At 45.6% G+C, this 17484-nt stretch overlaps 1 protein-coding gene across 2 annotated transcripts in view; it reads right to left on the bottom strand.

The window, feature by feature from the left end:
- PDCD11 (programmed cell death 11) overlaps positions 1-17484 on the bottom strand; it is a 40639-nt gene that overhangs the window by 16518 nt on the left and 6637 nt on the right. For both annotated transcript variants that reach the window (XM_059900965.1, XM_059900964.1), the window contains exons 6-20: positions 17009-17132; positions 16327-16508; positions 12352-12459; positions 11028-11234; positions 10251-10375; positions 10009-10069; positions 9221-9367; positions 7628-7879; positions 6943-7077; positions 6246-6440; positions 5117-5287; positions 4132-4351; positions 3182-3331; positions 2645-2760; positions 635-1176 (exon numbers count right to left, since the gene is read on the bottom strand). In XM_059900965.1, the coding sequence (XP_059756948.1) occupies positions 635-1176; positions 2645-2760; positions 3182-3331; positions 4132-4351; positions 5117-5287; positions 6246-6440; positions 6943-7077; positions 7628-7879; positions 9221-9367; positions 10009-10069; positions 10251-10375; positions 11028-11234; positions 12352-12459; positions 16327-16508; positions 17009-17132 (2735 nt within the window). The remainder of the gene's footprint in view (positions 1-634; positions 1177-2644; positions 2761-3181; positions 3332-4131; positions 4352-5116; positions 5288-6245; positions 6441-6942; positions 7078-7627; positions 7880-9220; positions 9368-10008; positions 10070-10250; positions 10376-11027; positions 11235-12351; positions 12460-16326; positions 16509-17008; positions 17133-17484) is intronic.

Here is a 17484-nt window from a genome sequence, read left to right on the forward strand (position 1 = left end):
AAAATAAGGAAATTGAGGTCTAGAGAGAACAAATGACTTACTGAAGATCCCACAGTTACTGAAATTAATATGCAAATCATTGGCTAGACTTCGAATTCTCTTTTTGGTTTTCTTATAGCAAGGACTTCTGCTGCAATAACATACTGTAACTAGATTGAAAGTAAACGAGTATAATTAAGGTATGCTGTGGAGGATGGATTATAGTAACTGCTGACATATACGGAGCAATAACTATGTGTCAGACAACCCACCAGGCACACTCCGTGCTAGATGTTCTCTCTTCCAATCTTTGCAATGGCCCTGCAAGGTGGTCACTACCATTACTCTCACTTTACAAATTAGGAAAATAAAACTCAGAAGGCTGAGTAACTACTTAACTCCTGGTCGCATAATTTTAAGTGGCAAATCTGGAATTCGCCCCAGATCTGACTCTAAATCAACGCTCTTAACCACTACATTATACACCATTAAAAAATAAAGACACACAAAAGGATTACTTGCTGAATATTTTGGTTAACTAAAAGAAAATCTAACGTATGCACAACTTTTTGGAAACTGCCTCAGTTCCCATGCCTTCTCTCACGATTACCACCATCTCCCCTCAAAGCCAGTCCCTCCCCCAAAGCCTCCATACTTGAATGTCTTCATGTCTCTCCCGCCAATCACTCGGGCAGTGACCTTCTTCCCAACTTTCAGCTTGGCAGTAGGAGATGTGCCCACTGGAACATCATCTAGAATGTGGGAGGCATGGATGCAGCCAATGATGCCATCTTCCAGGGTCACAACCACATGGGTGGGCTTAATGGACTTGACGGTCCCTGTGACCACGTCCCCAATGGACAGGGTGTGCTTCCTTACAGTCCCTAAAACCAGAGCTGGATCTACTTCCTCATCCTCGTCGACCGTCTCAGAGTCCTTCCGGGTCTGCCTCATGGTCCTCTTAGCAGCTGGCCCCTCAACGGCCAAAAGAAGACCCGTCACTCCTGGTTCTGTGGTCTGGAGGGTTAGGGAGACACCCTGTCCCACCTGCAACTTCTCTGAATCAAAGCGGAAGGTGTCATTGAGGTGAGAGGTCAGGGAGAAAGCTGCTAGCTGGCCAGTCTCTACCAAGGAGGCCAGGGCAAAGGACTCCTCCAAGTGCTGCACAATCGCCTGGTGCTCACTGCCTTTCTTCAGCTGGAAAACAGAAAACCCACCATCCCTGCTTCTTACAGAGCACAAGGACTTGTTCCTCACCCACTGGGCAGGGGAGGTCTGGGGAAGTCCTCTGAGTCCAGGGGGCTCAAGGCTAATCTGAGCTGTAACAAACTAGCCTCCACTCCCTGGACCCAGCTTTCCCCTCCTGTACACTGAGGCGATGTGACCACACTCAAGGCGCCACATCAGGATCACCTGGAGTTAGCCTCTGTTTTGAATTCAGATTCCGAGAACTTATCCTGGAACTAGTGAAAGCAGAACTTTAAAGGTGACTCTGATGCACAGCCAAGTGACCTCTAATGGTTCTCCAGCTTTAAGACACTGTGGTTCCTCCTCTCTTAGTCCTGCAGCTCTCCACCCAATTTATTCACTCACTCAACAAAGACAGTCATTACTGAGAGCTTATTGTGTGCAAGGCATGTAGCCTGTCTTTCCCCAACATCCAACCTGTGCTCATGCCCTTACGTGCACTAGCTTCACTCGGATGACAAAATGGGACAGGGACCTGCTAGAAAGCTTAGTGAGGGGTTAATACTGTTTTCTATTTCTCTTTGTCTCTCAAAGTCTTAAAATTATAAGCAACTAGAGGTTAAGGATTACATCTATATAATTCTCTGTAACACACCCTATGCAATTAGGGGATTAATAAGTACTTTAGACAATGACGAAATATACACGTCATCCAGAGAAAAATACCACTCATTTTAAGATTTCCCTTGAGCCCATTCTTTGCCCACACAAAAGTGGACAGAAGAGGGTGTTAGACGAGCAGCCTGGAGGTCAGAACTACCCACAGACATGTTTTGTTTGGTTCACGTGATGTTTAAAAAGAAGAAGTTTCCAACATTTCCTACATTTATTTCAAATAAAAAATCCAAATTCTGCCTTCTCTTAGAATTCAAAGACTTCCCAACACTAGACCCAGATGTTCTCATGTGGCAGCAGTGAGATGGAACCGAGTAGTCTCTGCTCCTCTGTGGCAGTGCGTGCACTCCGCAGTCTGTCAGAGTCCTACTGTCGAGTCCTACTGTCACCACCCCCTAACACACCTGGCCCGCTTCACTCATCCAAGCACCTGCTTGGCCCCAATCAGGGTGACCACGTGATTTACAGCCTGAACCAGAGTGAAGGTCACTGCAACTAACAAGCACACCCGGGGAATTCCCTGGCGGCCCAGTGGTTAGGACTCGGTGCTGTCACTGCCAGGGCCCGGGTTCAATCCTTGGTCGGGGAACTAAGACCCTGCAAGCCGCATGGCTCGGCCAAAAAAAAAAAAAAAAAAAAAAAAAAAAAGCACACCAGGATGAGAGGTACACCTGGGAATGACCCAGACAAATCCAGGCACACGGCCACCCTGTCTACAGGTATCTGCGAACCATGTGGGGTTGAAGGGGTGTGTAACACCTTTGAAACCATGGGAATGGAAGTCCTCAAGCAGCAAGCTTACCTTTTTAGCTTTTCTATTCACCAAATCGTGGCAGAGGGAAACATGTACTTCCAACTTCAACATATCAACATTTAAGATTACAACCTTCTTTTTCTGCCCAGATTCCACCTCCTGCCCTGCAGTGCAGAACCAAACACAATGTGATCACCCTCCTGGAGCAGGGGCGAAGGGAGACAGCATCTCTCCAACAGCCCTGCAGCCCATAGGCACAAAAAGAAGAAGTGGACCTATGTCCTAGGTTTATATGTGCTAGGGAAGCCAAGGGTCTAGCTCCCATAATTCACATTCAGGTTGTGTCAATTTATGCAACCTGGTATATAAAAATCTGGATTTACCCAAATACAACAATAAAGGGATTCATACCTAAACCTTCTTTAGTACGCTGCTGTCTTGATTTGCATTTACACAAGATAAGCATGCCAAAAATTTCTGCTGGATCAGCTCATCTATGTATTTGGAAATTCTGTACCCAAAAGAGGAAGCAACGGGCAAGGGGTTTCCCCTACAAACCATGATGGGCAAGAGAGATGCACTCACCTGCCCGATGATACTTGCTGGCTCTTAGGACCAGGCCGGGCACTGGGCCCTCACTGAACAGTACAGAGCCGTCTCCCAACACCTCCTGCACCTCTAGGTCAAGGACCATGCCTGGGGTCATCTCAGCCAGCGTCTGCATCAACACAGAGTCTGCCAGAGACCCAAAGGAAATAGGGATTAACAAGATGAAGTGACACTCACCATTCTTTTCCTTTGGAAATATGCTGACACATGGAGGATATTTCCAACATGGAGCGTTGGAACCACTATGAAGGCAAAATCACTCTTGGTAAAAATGTCTGATATCCATGAAAATTCCCAGTACAGGCAGAGACCTATGCCCCTTGCTAATCCCACATGGCCATAATTCATGGAATAGCCAATGAATACCAGAAACACATGCTTTCCTTTGATTTCGGAATTTTCATTCTTTCTGTTTGGAATCTACCCTCTCAAGGTTCTTATTCCCAAATCCCATCAGGGTTCCAACAAATCTACACAATGGTTCAAAGCTTAGTAGGGTCAGACTAATAACCCCCCACAAAGTCTTCCAGCAGGTCCCTGTTCCATTTTATCATCCACTACACATCTGATGAATAAAGGAACAAAAAGTGAAGAAGTGAGTGGATTCACAACAAATGCAAACCTGAGGCCACAGAACTCAGGGAAATTTTGATTCTGGACTGGGAGGGAGCCCAAGGGGAACTTCTGGGATACCAAGTAATGATCTTTTATCTGAATCTGGATGACAGTTAAACAGGGATGTTCACTTTATAAATGTTTACTGAGCTGTACTCTAAAAGATTTGTGCACTTTATGGAGATCCTACTCCCATTAACAAAAGTTTACCCATTTTTTTTTAACATCGGGGAAGACCCACAACTCATCGGAACAGACTGAAGACGCACACGCCCCACCCTGGCTCTCATCCTCTGCCCTCCTGCCCCCACCTCGGTTGCTCATGAGGCTACGGACGCCCTGCCGCTCCTCCAGGCACTGGCTCAGGAGGAGGAGGCTGGTGGTGGCCAGGTCCCCCAGGGTGCAGTCCGACAGCCGCAGCGACAGCAGCATCCGCTGCTTCTCCTCGTCCACGTTGGTCACCTTAGCAACCACCGTCTGCCCCTCGACAAAGTGGTCACTTGTGGAGGTCACAAACTTGTCACTCATGATCTAAAAGGGAAGAGCGGGTGCAAAATGAAGAAAGGAAAGGAAGTCTCTATTAAGACAACCCACTTGAAACACCCAGAAAGAAGTGTGTGAGGCAGGAGGTGGACCCCAGGAAGGTCCCCCCAGCCCTCTGAGCACAGCTCACCTCCCCTGTCGTAAAAACACAGGAGGCGCCCTGGCTGCCAACCCAGCCGAGAAGGCCCCAGAGCAACTCTCTGCCCCTCACTGTGCATGTTTCTGGGGCCCTCCCCCCTCTCCCATTTTTAAAATTGTTCTGGCAGGGGATGCAAAATGTTCTGCCCAGGCAAAACATCAGGGGAACACACCTACGGAAAGGAAGAAACACTTATGAATTGTCTGTGGCAGGAATGAGCGATGAGCCCTTTGCTCACCACCGTCTTACACGGGCTTTGGTAAGACTCCTCCTCGCTCTGGGTGTCAGTTTACGCAGCAGGCCTGAGAGGGGGTTCAACGACGGGATCGCTAGGATCTTTTCCAGTCTGAAAAGTCTGCTATCCAATGACCTACCCAATGCTGTAGCATGAAGTAGAAAAGGTGCCCCTTCCTCCAGGACACAGCCCTGAGCCAGGACACAGGCTGGGCAAGAGGACTGCAGACTGAGTCTCAGCTCCACTGCCCCTCAGCCAGGTGCCTCTGTGTCATGCCCCTGAAAATCTTTCAAGAGAATAGATTCTTTCCCACCAACCCTCAGGCTCCATGTCCCTGTTGTCTCCCCTCAAAGGCCCTCGTGCAGGGAGGTGAACTTACAGCTTTGGGAGCCAGTCCACTAAGGCCTGACGGGAACTGGACGAACACACCATAGTCCTTGATGTTCTTCACAAAACCAGTGAGCAGCATTCCAGGATGGATCTCTGAGAAGCTCTTGGGATCCTTGCCGCCCTCTACTGCGGACACCAAAGCTGGCTTCCTGCAAAGGAGCTAGTGGCACTTCGTCAAGAAATGTTCCAGAAAGGGCAGATGAACTGTCCATCTCTCCCATCTCCGTTCTCCACTCTACACCCTCCCTACCACAGTGATTCTCTAAGTGTGCAGACCAGCAGCATTAGCACCACCGGGAACTAGTTAGAGAGGCCAATTCTTAAGCACCAGACCAGACCTCCTGAATCAGACACCTGGGGGGCGCAGGGAGCAGGCTGTGTTGGACCAAGCCCTCCAGGGGATTCTGATTCACGCTGAAGTTTGGGAATCACTGTTTTGTTCCTGCCCTTATCAACACACCTCCAGATTACCGGAGGGGACCTAAGGGGAAGGCTCATCCCTGTGGTTTGGCGGCTGGATCGGCCGTGACACCATCCTCCTGCCTATCTTCACACTAACCAACCCTATTTCCCCTCCTCTGCCTATCTCCACTCTAAGGAGAATCGATTTTACATCCTGCAAGAAAGGAGGCAGTGTCTTCCTTCTAAGCGCCCACACGAAGACCGAAAGCTATATTCTGAGACCTATATCCCAGCAGGGAGAGGCAGAGGAGAGAAAAGAGGACAGCAGGTACTTATTAACTGTTCCAACTCAGGGGTGAGCACTGAGTGCCCCCAAGAAGGCTGGATGTGCCACTGGGAGTGTCCTGCTGGGCCTGGAGTGCCACGTGGCCCTCTCCCCAACACCCTGGGCTCCCCCTCTGCCCTGACCACCAGCATCTGCCAGCAGCACCTCGATCCCGCTCTAACGCCCATCAGGGGAACAGAGGCAAAGTGTAGGCTTGCCCACTGGTTTGGTCTGTGGAGGTATCTCTGCAGTCAGAGGGCCGACTTCTTTCCCATGGAGTTTCCAACTAAGAGCAGAGGCTGGCCTGGAGTTCCCCAGCGCCCCCTCCCGCCGAGGGCCCACAGCTCCCACACCTCCAGCTCCGCGGCTCCCTGAGACCAGTAAAGGATACAATACGCTCCTCACCCTCGCTCAGACACAGGACTCTGTGCAGGGTGTCGCCCGCCTGGAGCCAGCAATGCAACAGTGGGCCGTGGGGGACGTGGTCTGACAGGTGAGGCGTGGGAAGGAAGCCGGGGACGTTGTGAGGCAGGACAGCAACCTGCAGCCCATCTTTGGTCTTCTCCAGAACCTTCACATCCACCAACTACCCAGGGAAAAGGAAGACAAAAAAGAGCGCTTGTCTTGAGCAGAGAGCAACTCGTGTGGGTCAGGCAGAGATCAGAGGCATCGAATATCCAGCACCAGGGATGACTGGGAGGTCGAGATCAGAGAAGCAGCTTTCTCCCACTCGCCACCCCACGCTCCCAAAGACCCAACAGGCACACACACCCACACACACAGCAGGACCCATCTGGTGCTCACATCACTCCTCTCCCAGGTCCCTCCACTGGGTCCCAAAGGAAAGACAGTTTTGCAGGCTGGTCCCAGGGACCAGAGAGGAAAGAGGGCAGCAGCACACTGCTGACAAGCCACACCGTAACAGCACTTTCCTTCCTAGACAGTCCATCTGCTCTGACACACAGCCCCAGAATCTTATCTAGCTGCCTTGATCTTCCCCCTGCACGGTTTCCAGCACCCCAGGTGTCAGTGGCGCCCTGCTCTCTACCACTGTCACTAAAATAATTTGTCTGGAGAAGTCCAGGTACCTGCCCAGCGTTAATGGCTTTTTTTTTCTTCTGACTGTGTCCCGCACATTCTTTCTTCGGATCACTTGACAGCTTGAAGGACAAGAGCATCCTCTCTTTGGATGGCTCACAGTTCAGCACTGCAACCTTCACCACCTGGTGAGAAACCACACCTGCTTGGTCCTGGAGAGAGGTGCCCCCCACCAGCACCACAGAGGCCTTGGGTGATTCACCAAGACCGTGGATCGGATCAGAAGGCAGTGAAGAGAAACGTACTGAGAGCTACACAGAATCCCCACAAGTCAGCCTTCCGGGTGACAAAAGACATGAATGAATTTTGGAGTATAATCCCAAGTTTTAAAAAATCATTTTTTCCTAGACAGACCCAGACTCATCAGATTTAGGGCAGTGCCCCCTTGTGGTGACAGTGGCCTCAGAACAATTTCTGATGTGAGGGACACTAGTGTATTACAGGTGAAGATTAATTTCTTCTAGGTTGAGGGCCTAAGGTCCGTTAGTTTGCTAGCATCCATTGAGCCCCCTTGAGGGTTTCTCTCTGTTCTGTTCCATCTCCTCCACTTAGCTGGCTCAGGCCCACTACCCCACATGCTCTCTTCTGTAACCCTTAAAAAGTAGTCTTCCTACTCCTTCAAATCTGTGTTCATGGGGTCACCAACGGCAGAAGCCTATCCAGGGGAAGGGTTACCTGGCCAGTGTAAAAGACACTCTCTGGGTCAGGGATATACTCGGCACTGAGCTCGTGCCTGGGCACCAGCCCCTGCACGTCATTGTAGAACTTCACAATGCAGCCGTAGTCCTTGACCCTGAGGATAAAGCCGTGTGTCTGCAGACCAGGCTTAGCATCAGCGTAGCAGGTAATGGCAGGAAGTTTGGACTCAACCAGGGTTTTCTTCAGGGTCATCATCAGCTTCCTGGCTTCAGGGTCACAAAGCAAAACCTAGGGAAAGGATACTGGCCATGACCAAGTCATCCATTACCAAGAGAGCCACTGAGCTGGTCTCTGCAACCCCCTGAGAGCCAGGGTCAGTCCCTAAAAACCTGCTGTCTCTTTCCCTCTGAGAATAATAGCTGCAGACCGTCCCTGCTTCCTGCTGGATGATGACCTCAGGAGCGTTCATCTCTATTTCAAATGTACTACCTCCCAAAAGTCCCCTCCTGGGCCTAGAGCAACACTCACCAGGCCAGTGCACCTCCAGGGAGTCCTGTGTCGGTTACTCCTACTCTGCCTCCACTCCCTCTCCCTCCTGGACCACCGCATCTCGTCTAACAGAATGAATGACTGAACAAGTTTACCCCCTCAACAGTGTTGTGGACTAGCTATAAACTAAGACTGAGTGCGCCAACCACCTCTCATTCCTCAAAAAGTCACCTCCTCGAGGGCAGAGAAATTCCTCTATTTCTAACTTCCTGACCCCACCACTGTAAAACTTTGTACCAATGGGTAATCAATAACTTTGTTGAGTCCATAATGAAATAAAATAAAAATAAGAAAATCCAACATTCTAAGTGTCTGCACACACCAGGCCCTAAGCACTGTGTATTATCATGTTTAATCTTCACAACTCTGTGAAGCGTCTCTCAGGATCCAAGCCTTTCTTATAAAACACTCAAGTTTTGGCAGCTTTGGTTGGGCTATTTCTGTGCGTGACACAACCCCTGCTCCTCCTCAACCTTCCAAATCCTACCCATCCTTTCCAGTTCAAGCCCCACCTCTGCCAGAAATCTAGAAGACATTATTGTCAAATAGAGCTCAATTCGAAAACTGGTTCTGCCATTTATTAGCTGTGTGACTTTGGGCAAGATACTCTCTTTCCTAAGCTTTCATTTCCCCATGTGCAAAATGAGGATAACAGTACTTCCTTCATAGGGCCATTTTAAGGATGAAATGAAGCAAGGCGTGTTATGATGTGCCTAGCACAGCAATTGGCACAGAATACATGTTACATGGTAGTTGCTATTGATCATATTGATCATCATTGATTATCAATGATTCTTGCTGCCCCAGCCTACCCTCACCTCCCCGTTCTGAGATATGACCACAGCATACAGCCTGCACCAAACCACCTGGCCTGCTCTCTTCATGTATGGATATTTTAACTACCAATTATACCATACAATTATCAAGGGCAGGGACCCAGTTTTCTCTTCCCAATGCCAAGTGCAGGACTGCAGATATTATGTGGTCACTTTGTGGAAAAAGGCAGAAACTTCAGCTGAGAAGCATCATTCTCTTCCCATATGGCCAAAACCCCCACCAGCGACCCTTCAGGAGGCTCACCCGGCACTTGACCTCATCCCCAACGTGGTACTTCTTCTCCGGATTCTTCATAAGGATGTCGGCCAGGTGCATGGGAGGTACCAGGCCCCTGATTTGCTTGCCCACCTTCACCAGCATCCCGTATGGTTTTATGGTCATCACTTTGCCCTAGGAAAAGATGCCATGATGCCTCAAGAATATCTTTCCTATACTTCTTACAACAAAGCATCTCACACCTCTCTTTCAAAGCTCAGCTTCCTGAGGTAACTGTGCCTGTTATTCCAGATCTCATAGGGACAAAGCACATACCCCACAGTGATCTGGATGCAGTAGGGTTTATTTATGAGAACCTTAACATCTTTTTGTGTGAGGATCTTCTTTCTATCTGCCTTACAAATTCATTATCCAACGGAGAGGACTATGTCTCCTAAGGAATGAACTCTACATATAAAGGGGAGCTGCTCAACTGGGGCTAAGTGGTTGGACAGGAGCAGCAACTGGCTTCTTACTAATATCCCAGCTGGCTCAATTATCAAAGAACTAACTTTTGACCTGGTCTAATCAACACCATCAAATCCCAGGACTGATGACCTACTGCCTCTGTGTAGCGGGGTGGTACTAGCAAGACCTTACCTTGAAATTAACTACTAGTTACCCAAGGGAAGAAAAAGAAATCCCAGTTAGCAGGCAAAGAGAAGGAATATGACTTTAAACGTGTTCACATGGGGACTAATGAGCTAACAGTTAACCTGTGAACTAAAGACTATCTGAAGGTGTTGGAGTATCTAATTATATGCTTGAGGTCTTACCTTTACCAAGGCCCCAGGTTTGATGTCATGATAACTAAGGAACTGAGCTTCAATAACAGACCTAGAACAAAAGACAAATACAAGATTAAATAAATTAGGACAGAGGCTGCCTAAAATTCAGGGCTACCAAAATCATGTAGGCAAGAAAGGAAACCCTCACCAAGCAAGGCCAGGAGACACTGTGGGCGTGCACTGCACAGGAGCACACCTCTACACCCCGCACAAGTTAGTGACAGACTTACGTCCGCAGAGAGAGCAAAGCCAGTTCATCCATTTGGCTGTAGTCGATGATTCTACACTTGTGAGTGTTCCCTGGCTTGAAGGTCTCAGGTTTGAAGACTTTCTTAGAATTGGAGAGATGTCTGAGCTACAAAGTACCAAGTGATTAAGGACCAGCCAGAAGCAACAGATCTGAGGCAATCAGACATTAAATCAGACATGGAGATGACTCAGTACATTTGTCACCTACCATAAAAACAGCACTGATTACCTGTTAAAATAATTGCTCTAACTAAAGAACTGCTTTGTACTATCACAGAATCTCTATAAAGTCAGAGAAGAGTCTAGATCATGGGTCGAAAAATTACAGCTCACGATTAAGTGCCTATATTTCTAAGTAAAAGTTTGACTGGACCACAGCCGTGCCCTTTCATTTACATACTGTCCTTGCTGCTTTCAGGCTATAACAACAAAACTGAGTAGTTAGGACAGAGTCTGTATGATCCATAAGCCTAAAATATTTACTATCTGGACCTTTAAAATAACTTTCCCAAGCCCTGGTGTAGATCCTAACTCATTCTTGTACCTACCATCAACCAGGTATCAATTAAGGCAAGTCAATTTTAAGGCACTCTAATATAACAAACAGACCTTGTTCTAGTCCTTATGAACTGTCTGCCACGTTTGGGGAAATTCAAAAATAGGAAACTAATACCCAGGGATGAAGGAAGCAGAAAAGAACTTGTGTCCCCAAAGTCCTTCTGGTGATAAGATCGTGATGAAACAAAGAGCCTCCTTACCCGGGCATAGGCCAGAGCCCCATCCGTCAGCCTGAAGGTGGCCCCGGCACTGCCGAAAAAGCCCTGGACAGGAACATCATCCAGTACAGCTCCCAGCTGATGGCAAGAGAGCCGGGTGAGTGGACGCCCGGGCTGCAGGAAGACAGCGCGCAGGCTCAGCCTCACAGCTCTGGTCCGAGGATGGACGCAGAGGACACAGGCCCGTACCTAAACAAGGGAAAGGGCATAATGAGCAAGGCAAGGCACACCAGAGACAAGGCACCCTGGAGCAGACTTTCAGGCGTCAAGACTCTCCATGTGTTGACCAAGCTACAGATGTAAGTACTAAAATCAGCTTGTGCAATCAAACAGAATGTCCCAGAGGAACTATGTCCGACTGAATCAACGCTAACACAAGGCCAGGAAAACATATACCAGGGTCCCCTCAACACCATGAGGCTAAAAACACATATGCAAAAGGAGCCATGTACTGGCATCACTATATCAGAAGCTCATCTGAAACACACCAGAAACAGCCTGCTCTGATCACAAGACCATAGCATATAAAATGTCTCAACTCTGCAGATAAATATGGCTACAAGAAGAAAAATATTACTAGAAAGAGGTTCACCAAAAAATTAACAATATTATTACTAGGTGGTGGGAAAACCTACTTTTACTTAAAAAAATAAAACAAACAACAACAGAAAAAAACCAACAAAGTCTCTATAGCTTCCATTAGTATGTGTTACTGTTAAAAACAAAAAATAAATCATTTTAGGATTTTTAATAAAAAACAATGATTACCATATATTGGGATTTTCTTCCCAAATATCCATGTTCATTGCAGAAAATTTGAATATTTAGACAAGGGTAGAAAAATCACCCAGATTTAATCACTAACACCTGATTGCATAATCAGCCAGCATTTTGACCAGATGTACTTTTTAAGACATTTTTTTTCCCCAAAATAGAATCTATATTATAGCACTTTGTAAACTACATTTGTCTATTTAAACATATATCTTGTTCTATGTTAAACACTCTACTAGAACACTTTAAATTATAAAAGCCAAAGATTTACTACCAAGAAAAAAAAATCAAAGAGTGTGAAATAAAAACTACAAGTTGCCTTCTTCTCCACAGGCTCCTTCTCTAATCTCAATCCCCAGAAATAACCACTGGCAGTTTCTTGTGGTCCTTCCAAGACACTTTTCATTCCCCTCACCACCCCTCTGACACCTGTACACATGCAGGCCTAGGACCTGCCTGTAGCAGCTGTGACACTGGATGGCTGGTTGGGACACAACTGAAATCCAGAAAAGATAAGTGCAACATTTCTTACTGGCTGATTTGAGAAATACGTTCTCGCTTTCTTAGGGTCCAGGTGCATGAAGTCAACCAGGCCAGTGAAGAACGAGAGGAATTTTAGCGTAAGGCCAAATGGAGTCACCTAGAAATAAACAGAATCAGTTATGAAAACCATCTCTCTGAAGGAATCAGGAATGAGACTGTTCATAAAGCCACATTATCCATGATAATGATAACTGCGTGTCTCTCCTCCCCCAGCCAACCCTTATCATCATTCTTCCCATAAAATGAAATGGCAGCACATCTCCTGGCACTGGCTGTTTCTTAATTCAGTAAGCTCATCGCCCCAGGGCCTGAGAGGACATCAGTCCTCCACCCTCGGGATTTCCCAAAGGGATGGAAGGCGCTTTACACAAGGATCCTCGGGGAACTGCCAGCCTGACAACTTGGACAAATTGTTGCTAACTTGGCAATGTGCTCAGACTAAAAAGGTAAAAACCCACATGCTTGCCAGAGGGAGATACTGACCATGAGCAATTCACCCTACAGAGCCCCGCAAAGCTAAGAAAGTAGAGGTGACAAGCCTCTCAAAAGAGAGCAGGGAGGCAGGTGACTGAAATAAGGGAAACTAAGTCAGATCTCCAGGTCCTCTCCTCAAACTATAGGGTCCACCCTTCTCCCATCTCCACAGAAAATGGGAGAGGTATTCTCTGGGAAACTGTACCAGACTCAAGACACAGGAACAGTGCAAACCACGAAAATGTGAATTAAGAAAAATTCTGAATATCATATATAGATATGGAGACCGCCAGCCCCTTTCTGCCATCTAGCTCTTAGGCAGCCAGGCTTATATGCTCCTGAATCGGGTGTTAGTAGATCCTTTCCAGAGAAATCTAACATGCCAGAGAAGACTTCTAACAGTGACATCTGGAGGTTGCCACTAGTTCCTGACGCTGACAGGGAAGTCAGCCAGTCAGCAAGTCCCACCCAGGCACACAGACTTCCCAGCAGTTTTTCAGTGCCTCTCTCATAACATGGCAGTCAAAGCAAAAACTCAATAGAGAACGGGAAGTTTAAGTTGAGAGACTTTCCCAGAGGTAGGATATAGACAAATACATGCATGTACCAAACCAAAGAAGAGAGGAAAAAATAAGAAAATGAGAACTGATCCATTAAGTCCAACATCATACTAACAGGAGTTCTAGAAAAAGAAAAGAAAATTATATTAAAAATTTTAAAAGATCTGATAAGGGGCTAGTACCCAGAAGATACAAAGAACCCTTACACCGTAACAATAAAAAGATTATCTAACTTGTAAATGGATAAAGACTTCTGAGTCGGTATTTCTCCAAGGAAGATTTATAAAAGGCCAATAAGCACATGAAAAGATGCTCAACATCACTAATCATCAAAGAAATGTAAATCAAACTCACAAGATACCACTTCACACCCACACCCACTAGAGTGGCTATAACAAAAAGAATAATTATAAGTGTTTGTGAGAATGTGGCGAAATTGGAACCCTTATATTGCTAGTGGGGATGTAAAATGTTGCAGCCACTTTGGCTGTTCCTCAGAAGTTAAAACACAGAGTTACCATATGACCCAGCAAGTCCATTCCTAGATATATACTCAAGAGAAATGAAAACATATGTCCCTACAAAAACTTATACACAAATTTCATAGCAGCATTACCCATAACAAGCCAAAAGTGGAAACAACCCAAATGTCTACCAACTCCATATGATGGAGTATTATTCAGCCATAAAAAGGAATGAATCACTGATAAATGCTACAACATGGATGAACTTTGAAAACATGCTAAGTGCAAGAAACCAGACATAAAAGGCTACATACTGTATGGTTCAATTTATATGAAATATCCACAACAGGCAAATCTAGAGATAAAAAGTAGATTCGTGGTTGCCAGGGGCTTGAGGGAGGGAATGAATGGAGAGTGACAACCAATGGGTACAGGGTTTCTTACTGGGGTGATGAAAATGTTCTGGAATTAAATAGTGATGACAGCTGTACACCCTTGTGAATACACTGAAAAACCACTAAGCTGTACACTTTAAAAGGGTGAATCTTACTATATGTGAATTATATCTCAACTTAAAAATTGGAAAAAAAAAAAAAACCAGTGATACAGAAAACTTTCCCAGAACTTAAGGATCTACATTTCTGGATTACAGGAGGTCAGCACAAATAAATGGAAAGAGAGTCATACAAAAGCACATCATCGTGAAATTTTAAAATGAAAGGGATAAAGACAAGATCCTTGAACATACAAAGAAAAGGAAATCAAAATAACATCAGACTTTTCAACAGCAGTAGAGGCCAGGTGACAATGGGAACAAGAACTTCAAAATTCTGAGGTATTTTTTACCTAGAATTCTAACCCCAGATTAACTACCAATCACACGTTAGAGCAGAATAAAGATATTTTCAGATATACTAGGTGTGCAGAAAAGAGTTAACATAGCAGGCCTGAGACTGCGATCCTTGGAAAAGCATGCTTGTGGGGTTGGCCCTGGCCTGGTGTCTGGGAACTTAGACTTCAAGAGGGTTCCCACCACTCTCAGAACTGAGTGGTTCACTGTACCTAAACTATTTGTGCAAACAATATGGTTTATGCTAAACACTCGAATTCCTTAGGAGAGTCAGGAATTTTGGTACATGCCAGGCAGCGGGTGCCTATGTGACCAGCCGCAAATAAAAACCCTCAATGAGCTTTGCTGGTAGACAACATTCACCCATGTTGTCATAACTTGCTGCTGGAGGAATTAAATACACCTTTTGTGACTCCACTGGAAGAGGATTCTTGGAGGCTTGTGCCTGGTTTCTTTCAGACTTCACTCCATGGGCCTTTTCCCTTTGCTGATTTTGCTTTGCCTCCTTTCACTGCAATAAATCACAGCCGTGAGGACCACTATATGCTGATGGTGAGTCTTCCTAGTGAATCATCGAACCTGGGAGTGGTCTTGGGAATTTCAAGACAAATGAGGGAAAGAAATTAACCTCCCATGTGCTTTTCTGAGGATGCTTCTGGCGAATGTGACACATTAAAATGAGTGAGTAAACCAAAAAAGAGGAATACATGGAATCAAAGAAGGTTCTATCCAATACAGAAGAGTGGGGAAGGATCCGGGATGACAGGGAAGGGAGCCCTAGAGAGCAACCAGTCCAGACTGGAGCCGGATGACAGTAAAAGGGGCTCTGGGTAGGGGAAAAAAGTAGCAAAGATTATTTAAAGGGTTTGAAAACACAGAAAATAGTGAGAGAAAAATAACTACAGGATGTATGAAGAAATAGTGAAAGGTAGGAAGAGAATTCAGCAAATGACAAAAACAAAGCTGATTAGCAACTCCAGGAAAAAAAGCTGTTCAAGAAACAAATTATATTATCTAGCCCAGCAAATAAATAATATTTATGTAGTCATATAATTTAAACACTGAATACTGATTTAGCCAAAATTTTAATATACCTTTGTTGAAAGGTTGGGAGAAGGGAAGGATAAGAGAGCCAAAACTTCATCTACCTTGATAAGCAGTTAAAAATCAGTGCCTCAAAGTGATAAGATGCAGCAGAAGCTTATTATTATACTTCGAAACACAGAGGTAAATTTCAAAAGATAACCTAAGAGTTAAAGATGGGAGTTAGATGGGATGAGAGTTCTTCATCATAAGCCTTTTAATACCATTTGATCTTTTAGATCAGCACTATCCAAGAGAAATATAAGCCACATATGTAATTTTAAGTTTCCTAGCAGTCACATTGTAAAAACTACAAAGAAACAGCTGAAATTTATTTTAATAGTTTATTTAACCCAATATAGGCAAAATATTATCATTTCAACACGTGGTACTGGCTACATTTCCAGTACTTAATGGTCACATGGGACCAGGGGCTACCCTACTGGACAGCACTATTTTAGATTGTGTGCACGTACTACTTTAACAAAAATTATTTTTATTTTAGAAAATAGTAGTAACAATGAACGGCTTACCTTCTGTACCTGGGCTTTGACTACCAGTCCTGGTAGCAAGCTGTTGAGGGTCCAGTTTTGCTCCTCAGTAGCAATGGCAGCAGAAACTTCTGAGTAACCAACAGACAGACTAACAACTCCTCCACTGCCTTTCACCTCTTCAATAAGGCAGTTCAGGTACTGACCTACCTTCAATTTAGCACCTGCAAGTCCAGCCCCCAAAAGGAAAAATACCTATTATGAGAAGGACTTTTAACTTGGGCTCAAGTGATACCTGAAAGATCCATGGCCTACTTGCCCAGTTACTATGCAATACTCCCCACATTCCCAATTTCTCAGGGACCAACTACAAGAAGGGCGTGAAATGACCCTAACTGATCTGGAATCAACTACCACACAAAAATATGAAAACCTCAACAAGGCAGGAGAGTACTGGTTCAGAGGCTCTGGGGGCCCAAATTTCACTGGAATCTTCTAAGTGAGAAAAAGTGAAACTGGTCCATCAGATCTTAATGAGACTGCCACTCCCTGACCCTTCCCACATCTCCCCTTTTCTATCACCTAAGATTAACAGTTGATTTTAGCAAAGCCAAACATGCTTCAGGGTCAGCATTCTGCATTTTACTCAACAAAGTGGCATTTAAATATAATCCCCCCATATACCACCTCACTACCATGGACTGGTCCCTCTTCTTCCTCTCACCTTTGTTCTTCTGTTGGATGTACTCCTGGGCTTTCTGCAGTGGCAGAAAAGCTCTGGCCCCACTAACACCAATGTCCACTAGATAGCCATGGTCTTCCAGGCTGGACACAGTGCCCGTGAGCAGCTGGAGGAAGGCAAAGCATTCCCAGAAGTTCAAAAGTCAAAGGTCATGGGACACATAACAAACATCCACTACCAAACATGACTGTTCCCGCCATCCCATAATCCCACACATCCTCTCACTTTTAACTTTAAACCTCAATCCCTACGACACAGGGAATATAGCCAATATTTTATTATAACTATAAATGGAGTATAACCTTTAAAAATTGTGAATCACTATAATGTACACCTGTAACTTGTATAATATTGTACATTAATTATACTTAAAAAAAAATTTGTTTTTAAAGAAAAGAAAAAAAACCTCAGTCCTACTACAGGATAGAAGAGGTAAAGACATCAACTTTAATTCTCCC

Source organism: Balaenoptera ricei, chromosome 16 (assembly GCF_028023285.1).
Source record: "Balaenoptera ricei isolate mBalRic1 chromosome 16, mBalRic1.hap2, whole genome shotgun sequence".
In the NCBI taxonomy this organism is placed as follows: domain Eukaryota; kingdom Metazoa; phylum Chordata; class Mammalia; order Artiodactyla; family Balaenopteridae; genus Balaenoptera; species Balaenoptera ricei.